This window comes from Salmo salar, chromosome 07 (assembly GCF_965601325.2).
Source record: "Salmo salar chromosome 07, fSalSal1, whole genome shotgun sequence".
Lineage (NCBI taxonomy): Eukaryota > Metazoa > Chordata > Actinopteri > Salmoniformes > Salmonidae > Salmo > Salmo salar.
The window spans coordinates 2,102,062-2,120,814 of record NC_138297.1 but is presented as its reverse complement, the minus strand read 5'-3'; the positions used below and the strand labels follow the sequence as shown (position 1 = coordinate 2,120,814).

Here is an 18,753-nt window from a genome sequence, read left to right as displayed (position 1 = left end):
ATCTTACTACAGGGTACAGGTCAGTGTGTATCTTACAGGGTACAGGTCAGCGTGTATCTTACAGGGTACAGGTCAGCGTGTATCTTACAGGGTACAGGTCAGCGTGTATCTTACAGGGTACAGGTCAGCGTGTATCTTACAGGGTACAGGTCTGTGTTTATGTTACAGGGTACAGGCCAGTGTTTATCTTACAGGGTACAGGTCAGTGTGTATCTTACAGGGTACAGATCAGTGTGTATCTTACTACAGGGTACAGGTCAGTGTGTATCTTACTACAGGGTACAGGTCAGTGTTTATCTTACAGGGTACAGGTCAGCGTGTATCTTACAGGGTACAGGTCAGCGTGTATCTTACAGCGTACAGGTCAGTGTGTATCTTACAGGGTACAGGTCAGTGTGTATCTTACAGGGTACAGGTCAGTGTTTATCTTACAGGGTACAGGTCAGCGTGTATCTTACAGGGTACAGGTCAGCGTGTATCTTACAGGTTACAGGTCAGCGTGTATCTTACAGGGTACAGGTCAGCGTGTATCTTACAGGGTACAGGTCAGCGTGTATCTTACAGGATACAGGTCAGCGTGTATCTTACAGGGTACAGGTCAGTGTGTATCTTACAGGGTACAGGTCAGTGTGTATCTTACAGGGTACAGGTCAGCGTGTATCTTACAGGGTACAGGTCAGCGTCTATCTTACAGGGTACAGGTCAGCATGCATCTTACAGGGTACAGGTCAGCGTTTATCTTACAGGCTACAGGTCAGCGTGTATCTTACAGGGTACAGGTCAGCGTTTATCTTACAGGGTACAGGTCAGCGTGTGTCTTACAGGGTACAGGTCAGCGTGTATCTTACAGGGTACAGGTCAGCGTGTATCTTACAGGTTACAGGTCAGCGTGTATCTTACAGGGTACAGGTCAGCGTGTATCTTACAGGGTACAGGTCAGCGTGTATCTTACAGGGTACAGGTCAGCGTGTATCTTACAGGGTACAGGTCAGCGTGTATCTTACAGGGTACAGGTCAGCGTGTATCTTACAGGGTACAGGTCAGCGTGTATCTTACAGGGTACAGGTCAGCGTGTATCTTACAGGGTACAGGTCAGCGTGTATCTTACAGGGTACAGGTCAGCGTGTATCTTACAGGGTACAGGTCAGCGTGTATCTTACAGGGTACAGGTCAGTGTGTATCTTACAGGGTACAGGTCAGTGTTTATCTTACAGGGTACAGGTCAGCGTGTATCTTACAGGGTACAGGTCAGCGTGTATCTTACAGGGTACAGGTCAGTGTGTATCTTACAGGGTACAGGTCAGCGTTTATCTTACAGGGTACAGGTCAGCGTGTATCTTACAGGGTACAGGTCAGCGTGTATCTTACAGGGTACAGGTCAGCGTGTATCTTACAGGGTACAGGTCAGCGTGTATCTTACAGGGTACAGGTCAGCGTGTATCTTACAGGGTACAGGTCAGTGTGTATCTTACAGGGTACAGGTCAGTGTGTATCTTACAGGGTACAGGTCAGTGTGTATCTTACAGGGTACAGGTCAGTGTGTATCTTACAGGGTACAGGTCAGTGTGTATCTTACAGGGTACAGGTCAGTGTGTATCTTACAGGTCAGCGTGTATCTTACAGGGTACAGGTCAGTGTGTATCTTACAGGTCAGCGTGTATCTTACAGGGTACAGGTCAGTGTGTATCTTACAGGGTACAGGTCAGTGTGTATCTTACAGGGTACAGGTCAGTGTGTATCTTACAGGGTACAGGTCAGTGTGTATCTTACAGGGTACAGGTCAGTGTGTATCTTACAGGGTACAGGTCAGCGTGTATCTTACAGGGTACAGGTCAGTGTGTATCTTACAGGGTACAGGTCAGTGTGTATCTTACAGGGTACAGGTCAGTGTGTATCTTACAGGGTACAGGTCAGTGTGTATTTTACAGGTCAGCGTGTATCTTACAGGGTACAGCTCAGTGTGTATCTTACAGGTCAGCGTGTATCTTACAGGGTACAGGTCAGTGTGTATCTTACAGGTCAGCGTGTATCTTACAGGGTACAGGTCAGTGTGTATCTTACAGGGTACAGGTCAGTGTGTATCTTACAGGGTACAGGTCAGTGTGTATCTTACTACAGGGTACAGGTCAGTGTGTATCTTACAGGGTACAGGTCAGCGTGTATCTTACAGGGTACAGGTCAGCGTGTATCTTACAGGGTACAGGTCAGCGTGTATCTTACAGGGTACAGGTCAGCGTGTATCTTACAGGGTACAGGTCAGCGTGTATCTTACAGGGTACAGGTCAGCGTGTATCTTACAGGGTACAGGTCTGTGTTTATCTTACAGGGTACAGGCCAGTGTTTATCTTACAGGGTACAGGTCAGTGTGTATCTTACTACAGGGTACAGGTCAGTGTGTATCTTACAGGGTACAGGTCAGTGTTTATCTTACAGGGTACAGGTCAGCGTGTATCTTACAGGGTACGGGTCAGTGTTTATCTTACAGGGTACAGGTCAGTGTGTATCTTACTACAGGGTACAGGTCAGCGTGTATCTTACAGGGTACAGGTCAGTGTGTATCTTACAGGGTACAGGTCAGTGTGTATCTTACTACAGGGTACAGGTCAGTGTGTATCTTACAGGGTACAGGTCAGTGTGTATCTTACAGGGTACAGGTCAGTGTGTATCTTAAAGGGTACAGGTCAGTGTGTATCTTACTACAGGGTACAGGTCAGTGTGTATCTTACAGGGTACAGGTCAGTGTTTATCTTACAGGGTACAGGTCAGCGTGTATCTTACAGGGTACGGGTCAGTGTTTATCTTACAGGGTACAGGTCAGTGTGTATCTTACTACAGGGTACAGGTCAGCGTGTATCTTACAGGGTACAGGTCAGTGTGTATCTTACAGGGTACAGGTCAGTGTGTATCTTACAGGGTACAGGTCAGCGTGTATCTTACAGGGTACAGGTCAGCGTGTATCTTACAGGGTACAGGTCTGTGTTTATGTTACAGGGTACAGGTCAGCGTGTATCTTACAGGGTACAGGTCAGCGTGTATCTTACAGGGTACAGGTCAGCGTGTATCTTACAGGGTACAGGTCAGTGTGTATCTTACAGGGTACAGGTCAGTGTTTATCTTACAGGGTACAGGTCAGCGTGTATCTTACAGGGTACAGGTCAGTGTGTATCTTACAGGGTACAGGTCAGTGTTTATCTTACAGGGTACAGGTCAGCGTGTATCTTACAGGGTACAGGTCAGTGTGTATCTTACAGGTCAGCGTGTATCTTACAGGGTACAGGTCAGTGTGTATCTTACAGGGTACAGGTCAGTGTGTATCTTACAGGGTACAGGTCAGTGTGTATCTTACAGGGTACAGGTCAGTGTGTATCTTACTACAGGGTACAGGTCAGTGTGTATCTTACAGGGTACAGGTCAGCGTGTATCTTACAGGGTACAGGTCAGCGTGTATCTTACAGGGTACAGGTCAGCGTGTATCTTACAGGGTACAGGTCAGCGTGTATCTTACAGGGTACAGGTCTGTGTTTATGTTACAGGGTACAGGCCAGTGTTTATCTTACAGGGTACAGGTCAGTGTGTATCTTACAGGGTACAGATCAGTGTGTATCTTACTACAGGGTACAGGTCAGTGTGTATCTTACTACAGGGTACAGGTCAGTGTTTATCTTACAGGGTACAGGTCAGCGTGTATCTTACAGGGTACAGGTCAGCGTGTATCTTACAGCGTACAGGTCAGTGTGTATCTTACAGGGTACAGGTCAGTGTGTATCTTACAGGGTACAGGTCAGTGTTTATCTTACAGGGTACAGGTCAGCGTGTATCTTACAGGGTACAGGTCAGCGTGTATCTTACAGGTTACAGGTCAGCGTGTATCTTACAGGGTACAGGTCAGCGTGTATCTTACAGGGTACAGGTCAGCGTGTATCTTACAGGATACAGGTCAGCGTGTATCTTACAGGGTACAGGTCAGTGTGTATCTTACAGGGTACAGGTCAGTGTGTATCTTACAGGGTACAGGTCAGCGTGTATCTTACAGGGTACAGGTCAGCGTCTATCTTACAGGGTACAGGTCAGCATGCATCTTACAGGGTACAGGTCAGCGTTTATCTTACAGGCTACAGGTCAGCGTGTATCTTACAGGGTACAGGTCAGCGTTTATCTTACAGGGTACAGGTCAGCGTGTGTCTTACAGGGTACAGGTCAGCGTGTATCTTACAGGGTACAGGTCAGCGTGTATCTTACAGGTTACAGGTCAGCGTGTATCTTACAGGGTACAGGTCAGCGTGTATCTTACAGGGTACAGGTCAGCGTGTATCTTACAGGGTACAGGTCAGCGTGTATCTTACAGGGTACAGGTCAGCGTGTATCTTACAGGGTACAGGTCAGCGTGTATCTTACAGGGTACAGGTCAGCGTGTATCTTACAGGGTACAGGTCAGCGTGTATCTTACAGGGTACAGGTCAGCGTGTATCTTACAGGGTACAGGTCAGCGTGTATCTTACAGGGTACAGGTCAGCGTGTATCTTACAGGGTACAGGTCAGTGTGTATCTTACAGGGTACAGGTCAGTGTTTATCTTACAGGGTACAGGTCAGCGTGTATCTTACAGGGTACAGGTCAGCGTGTATCTTACAGGGTACAGGTCAGTGTGTATCTTACAGGGTACAGGTCAGCGTTTATCTTACAGGGTACAGGTCAGCGTGTATCTTACAGGGTACAGGTCAGCGTGTATCTTACAGGGTACAGGTCAGCGTGTATCTTACAGGGTACAGGTCAGCGTGTATCTTACAGGGTACAGGTCAGCGTGTATCTTACAGGGTACAGGTCAGTGTGTATCTTACAGGGTACAGGTCAGTGTTTATCTTACAGGGTACAGGTCAGCGTGTATCTTACAGGGTACAGGTCAGTGTGTATCTTACAGGGTACAGGTCAGTGTTTATCTTACAGGGTACAGGTCAGCGTGTATCTTACAGGGTACAGGTCAGTGTGTATCTTACAGGGTACAGGTCAGTGTTTATCTTACAGGGTACAGGTCAGTGTTTATCTTACAGGGTACAGGTCAGTGTTTATCTTACAGGGTACAGGTCAGCGTGTATCTTACAGGGTACAGGTCAGCGTTTATCTTACAGGGTACAGGTCAGCGTGTATCTTACAGGTTACAGGTCAGCGTGTATCTTACAGGGTACAAGTCAGCGTGTATCTTACAGGGTACAGGTCAGCGTGTATCTTACAGGGTACAGGTCAGCGTGTATCTTACAGGGTACAGGTCAGCGTGTATCTTACAGGGTACAGGTCAGCGTGTATCTTACAGGGTACAGGTCAGCGTGTATCTTACAGGGTACAGGTCAGCGTGTATCTTACAGGGTACAGGTCAGCGTGTATCTTACAGGGTACAGGTCAGCGTGTATCTTACAGGGTACAGGTTAGCGTGTATCTTACAGGGTACAGGTCAGCGTGTATCTTACAGGGTACAGGTCAGCGTGTATCTTACAGGGTACAGGTCAGCGTGTATCTTACAGGGTACAGGTCAGCGTTTATCTTACAGGGTACAGGTCAGCGTGTATCTTACAGGGTACAGGTCAGCGTGTATCTTACAGGGTACAGGTCAGCGTGTATCTTACAGGGTACAGGTCAGCGTGTATCTTACAGGGTACAGGTCAGCGTTTATCTTACAGGGTACAGGTCAGCGTGTATCTTACAGGGTACAGGTCAGCGTGTATCTTACAGGGTACAGGTCAGCGTGTATCTTACAGGGTACAGGTCAGCGTGTATCTTACAGGGTACAGGTCAGCGTGCATCTTACAGGGTACAGGTCAGCGTGTATCTTACAGGGTACAGGTCAGTGTTTATCTTACAGGGTACAGGTCAGTGTGTATCTTACAGGGTACAGGTCAGTGTTTATCTTACAGGGTACAGGTCAGCGTTTATCTTACAGGGTACAGGTCAGCGTGTATCTTACAGGGTACAGGTCAGCGTGTATCTTACAGGGTACAGGTCAGCGTGTATCTTACAGGGTACAGGTCAGCGTGTATCTTACAGGGTACAGGTCAGCGTTTATCTTACAGGGTACAGGTCAGCGTGTATCTTACAGGGTACAGGTCAGCGTGTATCTTACAGGGTACAGGTCAGCGTGTATCTTACAGGGTACAGGTCAGCGTGTATCTTACAGGGTACAGGTCAGCGTGTATCTTACAGGGTACAGGTCAGCGTGTATCTTACAGGGTACAGGTCAGTGTGTATCTTACAGGGTACAGGTCAGTGTGTATCTTACAGGGTACAGGTCAGTGTGTATCTTACAGGGTACAGGTCAGTGTGTATCTTACAGGGTACAGGTCAGTGTGTATCTTACAGGGTACAGGTCAGTGTGTATCTTACAGGGTACAGGTCAGTGTGTATCTTACAGGTCAGCGTGTATCTTACAGGGTACAGGTCAGTGTGTATCTTACAGGTCAGCGTGTATCTTACAGGGTACAGGTCAGTGTGTATCTTACAGGGTACAGGTCAGTGTGTATCTTACAGGGTACAGGTCAGTGTGTATCTTACAGGGTACAGGTCAGTGTGTATCTTACAGGGTACAGGTCAGTGTGTATCTTACAGGGTACAGGTCAGTGTGTATCTTACAGGGTACAGGTCAGCGTGTATCTTACAGGGTACAGGTCAGTGTGTATCTTACAGGGTACAGGTCAGTGTGTATCTTACAGGGTACAGGTCAGTGTGTATCTTACAGGGTACAGGTCAGTGTGTATTTTACAGGTCAGCGTGTATCTTACAGGGTACAGGTCAGTGTGTATCTTACAGGTCAGCGTGTATCTTACAGGGTACAGGTCAGTGTGTATCTTACAGGTCAGCGTGTATCTTACAGGGTACAGGTCAGTGTGTATCTTACAGGGTACAGGTCAGTGTGTATCTTACAGGGTACAGGTCAGTGTGTATCTTACTACAGGGTACAGGTCAGTGTGTATCTTACAGGGTACAGGTCAGCGTGTATCTTACAGGGTACAGGTCAGCGTGTATCTTACAGGGTACAGGTCAGCGTGTATCTTACAGGGTACAGGTCAGCGTGTATCTTACAGGGTACAGGTCAGCGTGTATCTTACAGGGTACAGGTCAGCGTGTATCTTACAGGGTACAGGTCTGTGTTTATCTTACAGGGTACAGGCCAGTGTTTATCTTACAGGGTACAGGTCAGTGTGTATCTTACTACAGGGTACAGGTCAGTGTGTATCTTACAGGGTACAGGTCAGTGTTTATCTTACAGGGTACAGGTCAGCGTGTATCTTACAGGGTACGGGTCAGTGTTTATCTTACAGGGTACAGGTCAGTGTGTATCTTACTACAGGGTACAGGTCAGCGTGTATCTTACAGGGTACAGGTCAGTGTGTATCTTACAGGGTACAGGTCAGTGTGTATCTTACTACAGGGTACAGGTCAGTGTGTATCTTACAGGGTACAGGTCAGTGTGTATCTTACAGGGTACAGGTCAGTGTGTATCTTAAAGGGTACAGGTCAGTGTGTATCTTACTACAGGGTACAGGTCAGTGTGTATCTTACAGGGTACAGGTCAGTGTTTATCTTACAGGGTACAGGTCAGCGTGTATCTTACAGGGTACGGGTCAGTGTTTATCTTACAGGGTACAGGTCAGTGTGTATCTTACTACAGGGTACAGGTCAGCGTGTATCTTACAGGGTACAGGTCAGTGTGTATCTTACAGGGTACAGGTCAGTGTGTATCTTACAGGGTACAGGTCAGCGTGTATCTTACAGGGTACAGGTCAGCGTGTATCTTACAGGGTACAGGTCTGTGTTTATGTTACAGGGTACAGGTCAGCGTGTATCTTACAGGGTACAGGTCAGCGTGTATCTTACAGGGTACAGGTCAGCGTGTATCTTACAGGGTACAGGTCAGTGTGTATCTTACAGGGTACAGGTCAGTGTTTATCTTACAGGGTACAGGTCAGCGTGTATCTTACAGGGTACAGGTCAGTGTGTATCTTACAGGGTACAGGTCAGTGTTTATCTTACAGGGTACAGGTCAGCGTGTATCTTACAGGGTACAGGTCAGTGTGTATCTTACAGGGTACAGGTCAGTGTTTATCTTACAGGGTACAGGTCAGCGTGTATCTTACAGGGTACAGGTCAGTGTGTATCTTACAGGTCAGCGTGTATCTTACAGGGTACAGGTCAGCGTGTATCTTACAGGATACAGGTCAGCGTGTATCTTACAGGGTACAGGTCAGTGTGTATCTTACAGGGTACAGGTCAGTGTGTATCTTACAGGGTACAGGTCAGCGTGTATCTTACAGGGTACAGGTCAGCGTCTATCTTACAGGGTACAGGTCAGCATGCATCTTACAGGGTACAGGTCAGCGTTTATCTTACAGGCTACAGGTCAGCGTGTATCTTACAGGGTACACGTCAGCGTTTATCTTACAGGGTACAGGTCAGCGTGTGTCTTACAGGGTACAGGTCAGCGTGTATCTTACAGGGTACAGGTCAGCGTGTATCTTACAGGTTACAGGTCAGCGTGTATCTTACAGGGTACAGGTCAGCGTGTATCTTACAGGGTACAGGTCAGCGTGTATCTTACAGGGTACAGGTCAGCGTGTATCTTACAGGGTACAGGTCAGCGTGTATCTTACAGGGTACAGGTCAGCGTGTATCTTACAGGGTACAGGTCAGCGTGTATCTTACAGGGTACAGGTCAGCGTGTATCTTACAGGGTACAGGTCAGCGTGTATCTTACAGGGTACAGGTCAGCGTGTATCTTACAGGGTACAGGTCAGCGTGTATCTTACAGGGTACAGGTCAGTGTGTATCTTACAGGGTACAGGTCAGCGTTTATCTTACAGGGTACAGGTCAGCGTGTATCTTACAGGGTACAGGTCAGCGTGTATCTTACAGGGTACAGGTCAGCGTTTATCTTACAGGCTACAGGTCAGCGTGTATCTTACAGGGTACAGGTCAGCGTGTATCTTACAGGGTACAGGTCAGCGTGTATCTTACAGGGTACAGGTCAGCGTGTATCTTACAGGGTACAGGTCAGCGTGTATCTTACAGGGTACAGGTCAGTGTGTATCTTACAGGGTACAGGTCAGTGTTTATCTTACAGGGTACAGGTCAGCGTGTATCTTACAGGGTACAGGTCAGTGTGTATCTTACAGGGTACAGGTCAGTGTTTATCTTACAGGGTACAGGTCAGCGTGTATCTTACAGGGTACAGGTCAGTGTGTATCTTACAGGGTACAGGTCAGTGTTTATCTTACAGGGTACAGGTCAGTGTTTATCTTACAGGGTACAGGTCAGTGTTTATCTTACAGGGTACAGGTCAGCGTGTATCTTACAGGGTACAGGTCAGTGTTTATCTTACAGGGTACAGGTCAGCGTGTATCTTACAGGTTACAGGTCAGCGTGTATCTTACAGGGTACAGGTCAGCGTGTATCTTACAGGGTACAGGTCAGCGTGTATCTTACAGGGTACAGGTCAGCGTGTATCTTACAGGGTACAGGTCAGCGTGTATCTTACAGGGTACTGGTCAGCGTGTATCTTACAGGGTACAGGTCAGCGTGTATCTTACAGGGTACAGGTCAGCGTGTATCTTACAGGGTACAGGTCAGCGTGTATCTTACAGGGTACAGGTCAGCGTGTATCTTACAGGGTACAGGTCAGTGTGTATCTTACAGGGTACAGGTCAGCGTGTATCTTACAGGGTACAGGTCAGCGTGTATCTTACAGGGTACAGGTCAGCGTTTATCTTACAGGGTACAGGTCAGCGTGTATCTTACAGGGTACAGGTCAGTGTTTATCTTACAGGGTACAGGTCAGCGTGTATCTTACAGGGTACAGGTCAGCGTGTATCTTACAGGGTACAGGTCAGCGTTTATCTTACAGGGTACAGGTCAGCGTGTATCTTACAGGGTACAGGTCAGCGTGTATCTTACAGGGTACAGGTCAGTGTGTATCTTACAGGGTACAGGTCAGTGTGTATCTTACTACAGGGTACAGGTCAGTGTGTATCTTACAGGGTACAGGTCAGTGTGTATCTTACAGGGTACAGGTCAGTGTGTATCTTAAAGGGTACAGGTCAGTGTGTATCTTACTACAGGGTACAGGTCAGTGTGTATCTTACAGGGTACAGGTCAGTGTTTATCTTACAGGGTACAGGTCAGCGTGTATCTTACAGGGTACGGGTCAGTGTTTATCTTACAGGGTACAGGTCAGTGTGTATCTTACTACAGGGTACAGGTCAGCGTGTATCTTACAGGGTACAGGTCAGTGTGTATCTTACAGGGTACAGGTCAGTGTGTATCTTACAGGGTACAGGTCAGCGTGTATCTTACAGGGTACAGGTCAGCGTGTATCTTACAGGGTACAGGTCTGTGTTTATGTTACAGGGTACAGGTCAGCGTGTATCTTACAGGGTACAGGTCAGCGTGTATCTTACAGGGTACAGGTCAGCGTGTATCTTACAGGGTACAGGTCAGTGTGTATCTTACAGGGTACAGGTCAGTGTTTATCTTACAGGGTACAGGTCAGCGTGTATCTTACAGGGTACAGGTCAGTGTGTATCTTACAGGGTACAGGTCAGTGTTTATCTTACAGGGTACAGGTCAGCGTGTATCTTACAGGGTACAGGTCAGTGTGTATCTTACAGGTCAGCGTGTATCTTACAGGGTACAGGTCAGTGTGTATCTTACAGGGTACAGGTCAGTGTGTATCTTACAGGGTACAGGTCAGTGTGTATCTTACAGGGTACAGGTCAGTGTGTATCTTACTACAGGGTACAGGTCAGTGTGTATCTTACAGGGTACAGGTCAGCGTGTATCTTACAGGGTACAGGTCAGCGTGTATCTTACAGGGTACAGGTCAGCGTGTATCTTACAGGGTACAGGTCAGCGTGTATCTTACAGGGTACAGGTCTGTGTTTATGTTACAGGGTACAGGCCAGTGTTTATCTTACAGGGTACAGGTCAGTGTGTATCTTACAGGGTACAGATCAGTGTGTATCTTACTACAGGGTACAGGTCAGTGTGTATCTTACTACAGGGTACAGGTCAGTGTTTATCTTACAGGGTACAGGTCAGCGTGTATCTTACAGGGTACAGGTCAGCGTGTATCTTACAGCGTACAGGTCAGTGTGTATCTTACAGGGTACAGGTCAGTGTGTATCTTACAGGGTACAGGTCAGTGTTTATCTTACAGGGTACAGGTCAGCGTGTATCTTACAGGGTACAGGTCAGCGTGTATCTTACAGGTTACAGGTCAGCGTGTATCTTACAGGGTACAGGTCAGCGTGTATCTTACAGGATACAGGTCAGCGTGTATCTTACAGGGTACAGGTCAGTGTGTATCTTACAGGGTACAGGTCAGCGTGTATCTTACAGGGTACAGGTCAGCGTCTATCTTACAGGGTACAGGTCAGCATGCATCTTACAGGGTACAGGTCAGCGTTTATCTTACAGGCTACAGGTCAGCGTGTATCTTACAGGGTACAGGTCAGCGTTTATCTTACAGGGTACAGGTCAGCGTGTGTCTTACAGGGTACAGGTCAGCGTGTATCTTACAGGGTACAGGTCAGCGTGTATCTTACAGGTTACAGGTCAGCGTGTATCTTACAGGGTACAGGTCAGCGTGTATCTTACAGGGTACAGGTCAGCGTGTATCTTACAGGGTACAGGTCAGCGTGTATCTTACAGGGTACAGGTCAGCGTGTATCTTACAGGGTACAGGTCAGCGTGTATCTTACAGGGTACAGGTCAGCGTGTATCTTACAGGGTACAGGTCAGCGTGTATCTTACAGGGTACAGGTCAGCGTGTATCTTACAGGGTACAGGTCAGTGTGTATCTTACAGGGTACAGGTCAGTGTTTATCTTACAGGGTACAGGTCAGCGTGTATCTTACAGGGTACAGGTCAGCGTGTATCTTACAGGGTACAGGTCAGTGTGTATCTTACAGGGTACAGGTCAGCGTTTATCTTACAGGGTACAGGTCAGCGTGTATCTTACAGGGTACAGGTCAGCGTGTATCTTACAGGGTACAGGTCAGCGTGTATCTTACAGGGTACAGGTCAGCGTGTATCTTACAGGGTACAGGTCAGCGTGTATCTTACAGGGTACAGGTCAGTGTGTATCTTACAGGGTACAGGTCAGTGTTTATCTTACAGGGTACAGGTCAGCGTGTATCTTACAGGGTACAGGTCAGTGTGTATCTTACAGGGTACAGGTCAGTGTTTATCTTACAGGGTACAGGTCAGCGTGTATCTTACAGGGTACAGGTCAGTGTGTATCTTACAGGGTACAGGTCAGTGTTTATCTTACAGGGTACAGGTCAGTGTTTATCTTACAGGGTACAGGTCAGTGTTTATCTTACAGGGTACAGGTCAGCGTGTATCTTACAGGGTACAGGTCAGTGTTTATCTTACAGGGTACAGGTCAGCGTGTATCTTACAGGTTACAGGTCAGCGTGTATCTTACAGGGTACAGGTCAGCGTGTATCTTACAGGGTACAGGTCAGCGTGTATCTTACAGGGTACAGGTCAGCGTGTATCTTACAGGGTACAGGTCAGCGTGTATCTTACAGGGTACAGGTCAGCGTGTATCTTACAGGGTACAGGTCAGCGTGTATCTTACAGGGTACAGGTCAGCGTGTATCTTACAGGGTACAGGTCAGCGTGTATCTTACAGGGTACAGGTCAGCGTGTATCTTACAGGGTACAGGTCAGCGTGTATCTTACAGGGTACAGGTCAGTGTGTATCTTACAGGGTACAGGTCAGCGTGTATCTTACAGGGTACAGGTCAGCGTGTATCTTACAGGGTACAGGTCAGCGTTTATCTTACAGGGTACAGGTCAGCGTGTATCTTACAGGGTACAGGTCAGTGTTTATCTTACAGGGTACAGGTCAGTGTGTATCTTACAGGGTACAGGTCAGCGTGTATCTTACAGGGTACAGGTCAGCGTGTATCTTACAGGGTACAGGTCAGCGTGTATCTTACAGGGTACAGGTCAGCGTGTATCTTACAGGGTACAGGTCAGTGTTTATCTTACAGGGTACAGGTCAGCGTGTATCTTACAGGGTACAGGTCAGTGTGTATCTTACAGGGTACAGGTCAGCGTGTATCTTACAGGGTACAGGTCAGCGTGTATCTTACAGGGTACAGGTCAGCGTGTATCTTACAGGGTACAGGTCAGCGTGTATCTTACAGGGTACAGGTCAGCGTGTATCTTACAGGGTACAGGTCAGCGTGCATCTTACAGGGTACAGGTCAGCGTGTATCTTACAGGGTACAGGTCAGTGTTTATCTTACAGGGTACAGGTCAGTGTGTATCTTACAGGGTACAGGTCAGTGTTTATCTTACAGGGTACAGGTCAGCGTTTATCTTACAGGGTACAGGTCAGCGTGTATCTTACAGGGTACAGGTCAGCGTGTATATTACAGGGTACAGGTCAGCGTGTATCTTACAGGGTACAGGTCAGCGTGTATCTTACAGGGTACAGGTCAGCGTGTATCTTACAGGGTACAGGTCAGCGTGTATCTTACAGGGTACAGGTCAGCGTGTATCTTACAGGGTACAGGTCAGCGTGTATCTTACAGGGTACAGGTCAGCGTGTATCTTACAGGGTACAGGTCAGCGTGTATCTTACAGGGTACAGGTCAGTGTTTATCTTACAGGGTACAGGTCAGTGTGTATCTTACAGGGTACAGGTCAGTGTTTATCTTACAGGGTACAGGTCAGCGTTTATCTTACAGGGTACAGGTCAGCGTGTATCTTACAGGGTACAGGTCAGCGTGTATATTACAGGGTACAGGTCAGCGTGTATCTTACAGGGTACAGGTCAGCGTGTATCTTACAGGGTACAGGTCAGCGTGTATCTTACAGGGTACAGGTCAGCGTGTATCTTACAGGGTACAGGTCAGCGTGTATCTTACAGGGTACAGGTCAGCGTGTATCTTACAGGGTACAGGTCAGCGTTTATCTTACAGGGTACAGGTCAGCGTGTATCTTACAGGGTACAGGTCAGCGTGTATCTTACAGGGTACAGGTCAGCGTTTATCTTACAGGGTACAGGTCAGCGTGTATCTTACAGGGTACAGGTCAGCGTGTATCTTACAGGGTACAGGTCAGCGTTTATCTTACAGGGTACAGGTCAGCGTGTATCTTACAGGGTACAGGTCAGCGTGTATCTTACAGGGTACAGGTCAGTGTTTATCTTACAGGGTACAGGTCAGCGTGTATCTTACAGGGTACAGGTCAGCGTGTATCTTACAGGGTACAGGTCAGCGTGTATCTTACAGGGTACAGGTCAGCGTGTATCTTACAGGGTACAGGTCAGCGTGTATCTTACAGGGTACAGGTCAGCGTGTATCTTACAGGGTACAGGTCAGCGTGTATCTTACAGGGTACAGGTCAGCGTGTATCTTACAGGGTACAGGTCAGCGTGTATCTTACAGGGTACAGGTCAGTGTTTATCTTACAGGGTACAGGTCAGCGTGTATCTTACAGGGTACAGGTCAGCGTTTATCTTACAGGGTACAGGTCAGCGTGTATCTTACAGGGTACAGGTCAGCGTGTATCTTACAGGGTACAGGTCAGCGTGTATCTTACAGGGTACAGGTCAGCGTGTATCTTACAGGGTACAGGTCAGCGTGTATCTTACAGGGTACAGGTCAGCGTGTATCTTACAGGGTACAGGTCAGTGTTTATCTTACAGGGTACAGGTCAGCGTGTATCTTACAGGGTACAGATCAGCGTGTATCTTACAGGGTACAGGTCAGTGTTTATCTTACAGGGTACAGGTCAGCGTGTATCTTACAGGGTACAGGTCAGCGTGTATCTTACAGGGTACAGGTCAGTGTTTATCTTACAGGGTACAGGTCAGCGTGTATCTTACAGGGTACAGGTCAGCGTGTATCTTACAGGGTACAGGTCAGTGTTTATCTTACAGGGTACAGGTCAGCGTGTATCTTACAGGGTACAGGTCAGCGTGTATCTTACAGGGTACAGGTCAGCGTGTATCTTACAGGGTACAGGTCAGCGTGTATCTTACAGGGTACAGGTCAGCGTGTATCTTACAGGGTACAGGTCAGCGTGTATCTTACAGGGTACAGGTCAGCGTGTATCTTACAGGGTACAGGTCAGCGTGTATCTTACAGGGTACAGGTCAGCGTGTATCTTACAGGGTACAGGTCAGCGTGTATCTTACAGGGTACAGGTCAGCGTGTATCTTACAGGGTACAGGTCAGCGTGTATCTTACAGGGTACAGGTCAGCGTGTATCTTACAGGGTACAGGTCAGCGTGTATCTTACAGGGTACAGGTCAGCGTGTATCTTACAGGGTACAGGTCAGCGTGTATCTTACAGGGTACAGGTCAGCGTGTATCTTACAGGGTACAGGTCAGCGTGTATCTTACAGGGTACAGGTCAGCGTGTATCTTACAGGGTACAGGTCAGTGTGTATCTTACAGGGTACAGGTCAGCGTGTATCTTACAGGGTACAGGTCAGCGTGTATCTTACAGGGTACAGGTCAGCGTGTATCTTACAGGGTACAGGTCAGCGTGTATCTTACAGGGTACAGGTCAGCGTGTATCTTACAGGGTACAGGTCAGCGTGTATCTTACAGGGTACAGGTCAGCGTGTATCTTACAGGGTACAGGTCAGCGTGTATCTTACAGGGTACAGGTCAGCGTGTATCTTACAGGGTACAGGTCAGCATGTATCTTACAGGGTACAGGTCAGTGTGTATCTTACAGGGTACAGGTCAGTGTTTATCTTACAGGGTACAGGTCAGTGTGTATCTTACAGGGTACAGGTCAGTGTGTATCTTACAGGGTACAGGTCAGTATTCCTGTTGAACTGGCAGAATGTCTTGGTGTCGGGATCTCTCTCCACTATCGCTGGCCACCTGGATCAATGAATCAATAATCACATTGTCAATACAATACAATCAGTGCTCCATATTACAATGGAGGACAGCACAGTGGTTATACAGCAGTGTCATGTTATATAGACTTTTCTAGTTTGTCCATTCATTCTAAATTGAGGCCAGGTGTTGCATTAGCTTCCAGAAATCAGCATTTTCAAAAAGGCAGACAGACAGACCATCAAAGAATCTGTGTTTTAAAACCATTTCATCCTCCATTTTATATCGAAGTCAACAGTGTTGTTTTGATTCAATGGAGTGATCAGGGACGTGCAGCTGTAATTTTCCTTCACAGAAAATACATCACTGCACCACTTTCACCAAAAATAGCTTCATGTTCATCAGATGACAACAGACGTGGCTGTTTGGCTAGAAGCCACAAAAATGTTGACACATTTAAATGTAAATGAGCTTACAACAAGAAAGCAAGGTATTTAAAAAAATAAAAATCATGCATGGCCATCATATTTCTAATGTTTAGAATAGAAAGAATGTAGCCATCATATTTCTAATGTTTAGCATAGAAGGAATGTAGCCATCATATTTCTAATGTTTAGCATAGAAAGAATGTAGCCATCATATTTCTAATGTTTAGAATAGAAGGAATGTAGCCATCATATTTCTAATGTTTAGAATAGAAGGAATGTAGCCATCATATTTCTAATGTTTAGCATAGAAGGAATGTAGCCATCATATTTCTAATGTTTAGCATAGAAGGAATGTAGCCATCATATTTCTAATGTTTAGAATAGAAGGAATGTAGCCATCATATTTCTAATGTTTAGCATAGAAGGAATGTAGCCATCATATTTCTAATGTTTAGCATAGAAGGAATGTAGCCATCATATTTCTAATGTTTAGCATAGAAGGAATGTAGCCATCATATTTCTAATGTTTAGCATAGAAAGAATGTAGCCATCATATTTCTAATGTTTAGAATAGAAGGAATGTAGCCATCATATTTCTAATGTTTAGAATAGAAGGAATGTAGCCATCATATTTCTAATGTTTAGCATAGAAGGAATGTAGCCATCATATTTCTAATGTTTAGAATAGAAGGAATGTAGCCATCATATTTCTAATGTTTAGCATAGAAGGAATGTAGCCATCATATTTCTAATGTTTAGCATAGAAGGAATGTAGCCATCATATTTCTAATGTTTAGCATAGAAGGAATGTAGCCATCATATTTCTAATGTTTAGAATAGAAGGAATGTAGCCATCATATTTCTAATGTTTAGCATAGAAGGAATGTAGCCATCATATTTCTAATGTTTAGCATAGAAAGAATGTAGCCATCATATTTCTAATGTTTAGCATAGAAGGAATGTAGCCATCATATTTCTAATGTTTAGCATAGAAGGAATGTAGCCATCATATTTCTAATGTTTAGCATAGAAGGAATGTAGCCATCATATTTCTAATGTTTAGCATAGAAAGAATGTAGCCATCATATTTGTAATGTTTTGCTTTAAGTTCATTTTACCAGAGAAAAGTACATGAGAAAAGTAGCTAAACGTCAGAGTTCTGTCTGCTGATAGAATATCCATTTGAGAATTAAGGAATTTTATTGGTCTGACAATGAGCAAAGATTTCTCATCCGAGTGGAGAAATGCAACCAAAAGCACAAAATTAATCTGTAGCCGAGCACAAATGACAATAAGAAGCATTTTTAGATCTGCGTTTTCAAAACGTAGCAAGGTATTTCTGATGCGTTTTTATATATTTTTTCCCCCTGCATTAAAAACACAGAATTCTGCATTAACACCTTGCGGCTAATAAGGGTTTTGTCTAAAATATATTACACTGGGAATATGATGGTATTGCACACAATGTGGACACCTGCTCGTCCAACATCTCATTCCAAAATCATGGCCATTAATATGAAGTTGGTCCCCCCTACACTCTTAGTGAGGTCGGGGCACTGATGTTGGGCGATTAGGCCTGGCTCGCAGTCGGCGTTCCAATTCATCCCAAAGGTGTTAGATGAGGTTGAGATCAAGGCTCTGTGCGGGCCAGTCAAGTTCTTCCACACCGATCTCAAAAAACCATTTCTGTATGGACCTCGTTTTGTGCACGGGGGCATTGTCATGCTGAAACAGGAAAGGGCCTTCTCCAAACTCGTCTAGAATGTTTGTATGCTATAGATTTCCCTTCACTGGAACTAAGGGGCCCGAACCATGAAAAACAGCCCCAGACCATTATTCCTCCTCCACCAAACTTTACAGTTGGCACTATAAATTGGGGCAGGTAGCGTTGTCCTGGCATCCACCAAACCCAGATTCGTCCGTCGGACTGCCAGATGGTGAAGCGTGATTCATCACTCCAGAGAACACGTTTCCACTGCTCCAGAGTCCAATGGCGGCGAGATTTACACCACTCCAGCCGACGCTTGGCATTGCGTATGGCGACGTAAGGCTTGAAAATCCATTTCATGAAGCTCCCGACAAACAGTTATTGTGCTGACGTTGCTTCCAGAGGCAGTTTGGAACTCGGTAGTGAGGGTTGCAACCAAGGACAGATGATTTTTACGCTCTACAGCACTCTGCGGTCCCGTTCTGTGAGATTGTGTGGCCTACCACTTCGCTGCTGAGCCGTTGTTGCTCCTAGACGTTTCCACTTCACAATAAAAGCTCTTACAGTTGACCCGGGGGCAGCTCTAGCAGGGCAGAAATTTGACAAACTGACTTGTTGGAAAGGTGGCATCCTATGACGGTGGCACATTGAAAGTCACTGATCTCTTCAGTACAGGCCATTCTACTGCCAATGTTTGTCTATGGAGATTGCATGGCTGTGTGCTCGTTTTTATACATTTGTTAGCAACGGGTGTGGCTGAA

The 18,753-nt window shown here is 46.4% G+C and overlaps 1 protein-coding gene across 10 annotated transcripts in view; it reads right to left on the bottom strand.

The window, feature by feature from the left end:
• The window catches only part of LOC106592207 (uncharacterized), an 85,254-nt gene that overhangs the window by 46,174 nt on the left and 20,327 nt on the right, over window positions 1-18,753 (bottom strand). For all 10 annotated transcript variants that reach the window (XM_045721387.2, XM_045721379.2, XM_045721380.2 and 7 more), the window contains exon 8: window positions 15,823-15,898. In XM_045721387.2, coding sequence (XP_045577343.2) covers window positions 15,823-15,898 — 76 coding nt within the window. The remainder of the gene's footprint in view (window positions 1-15,822; window positions 15,899-18,753) is intronic.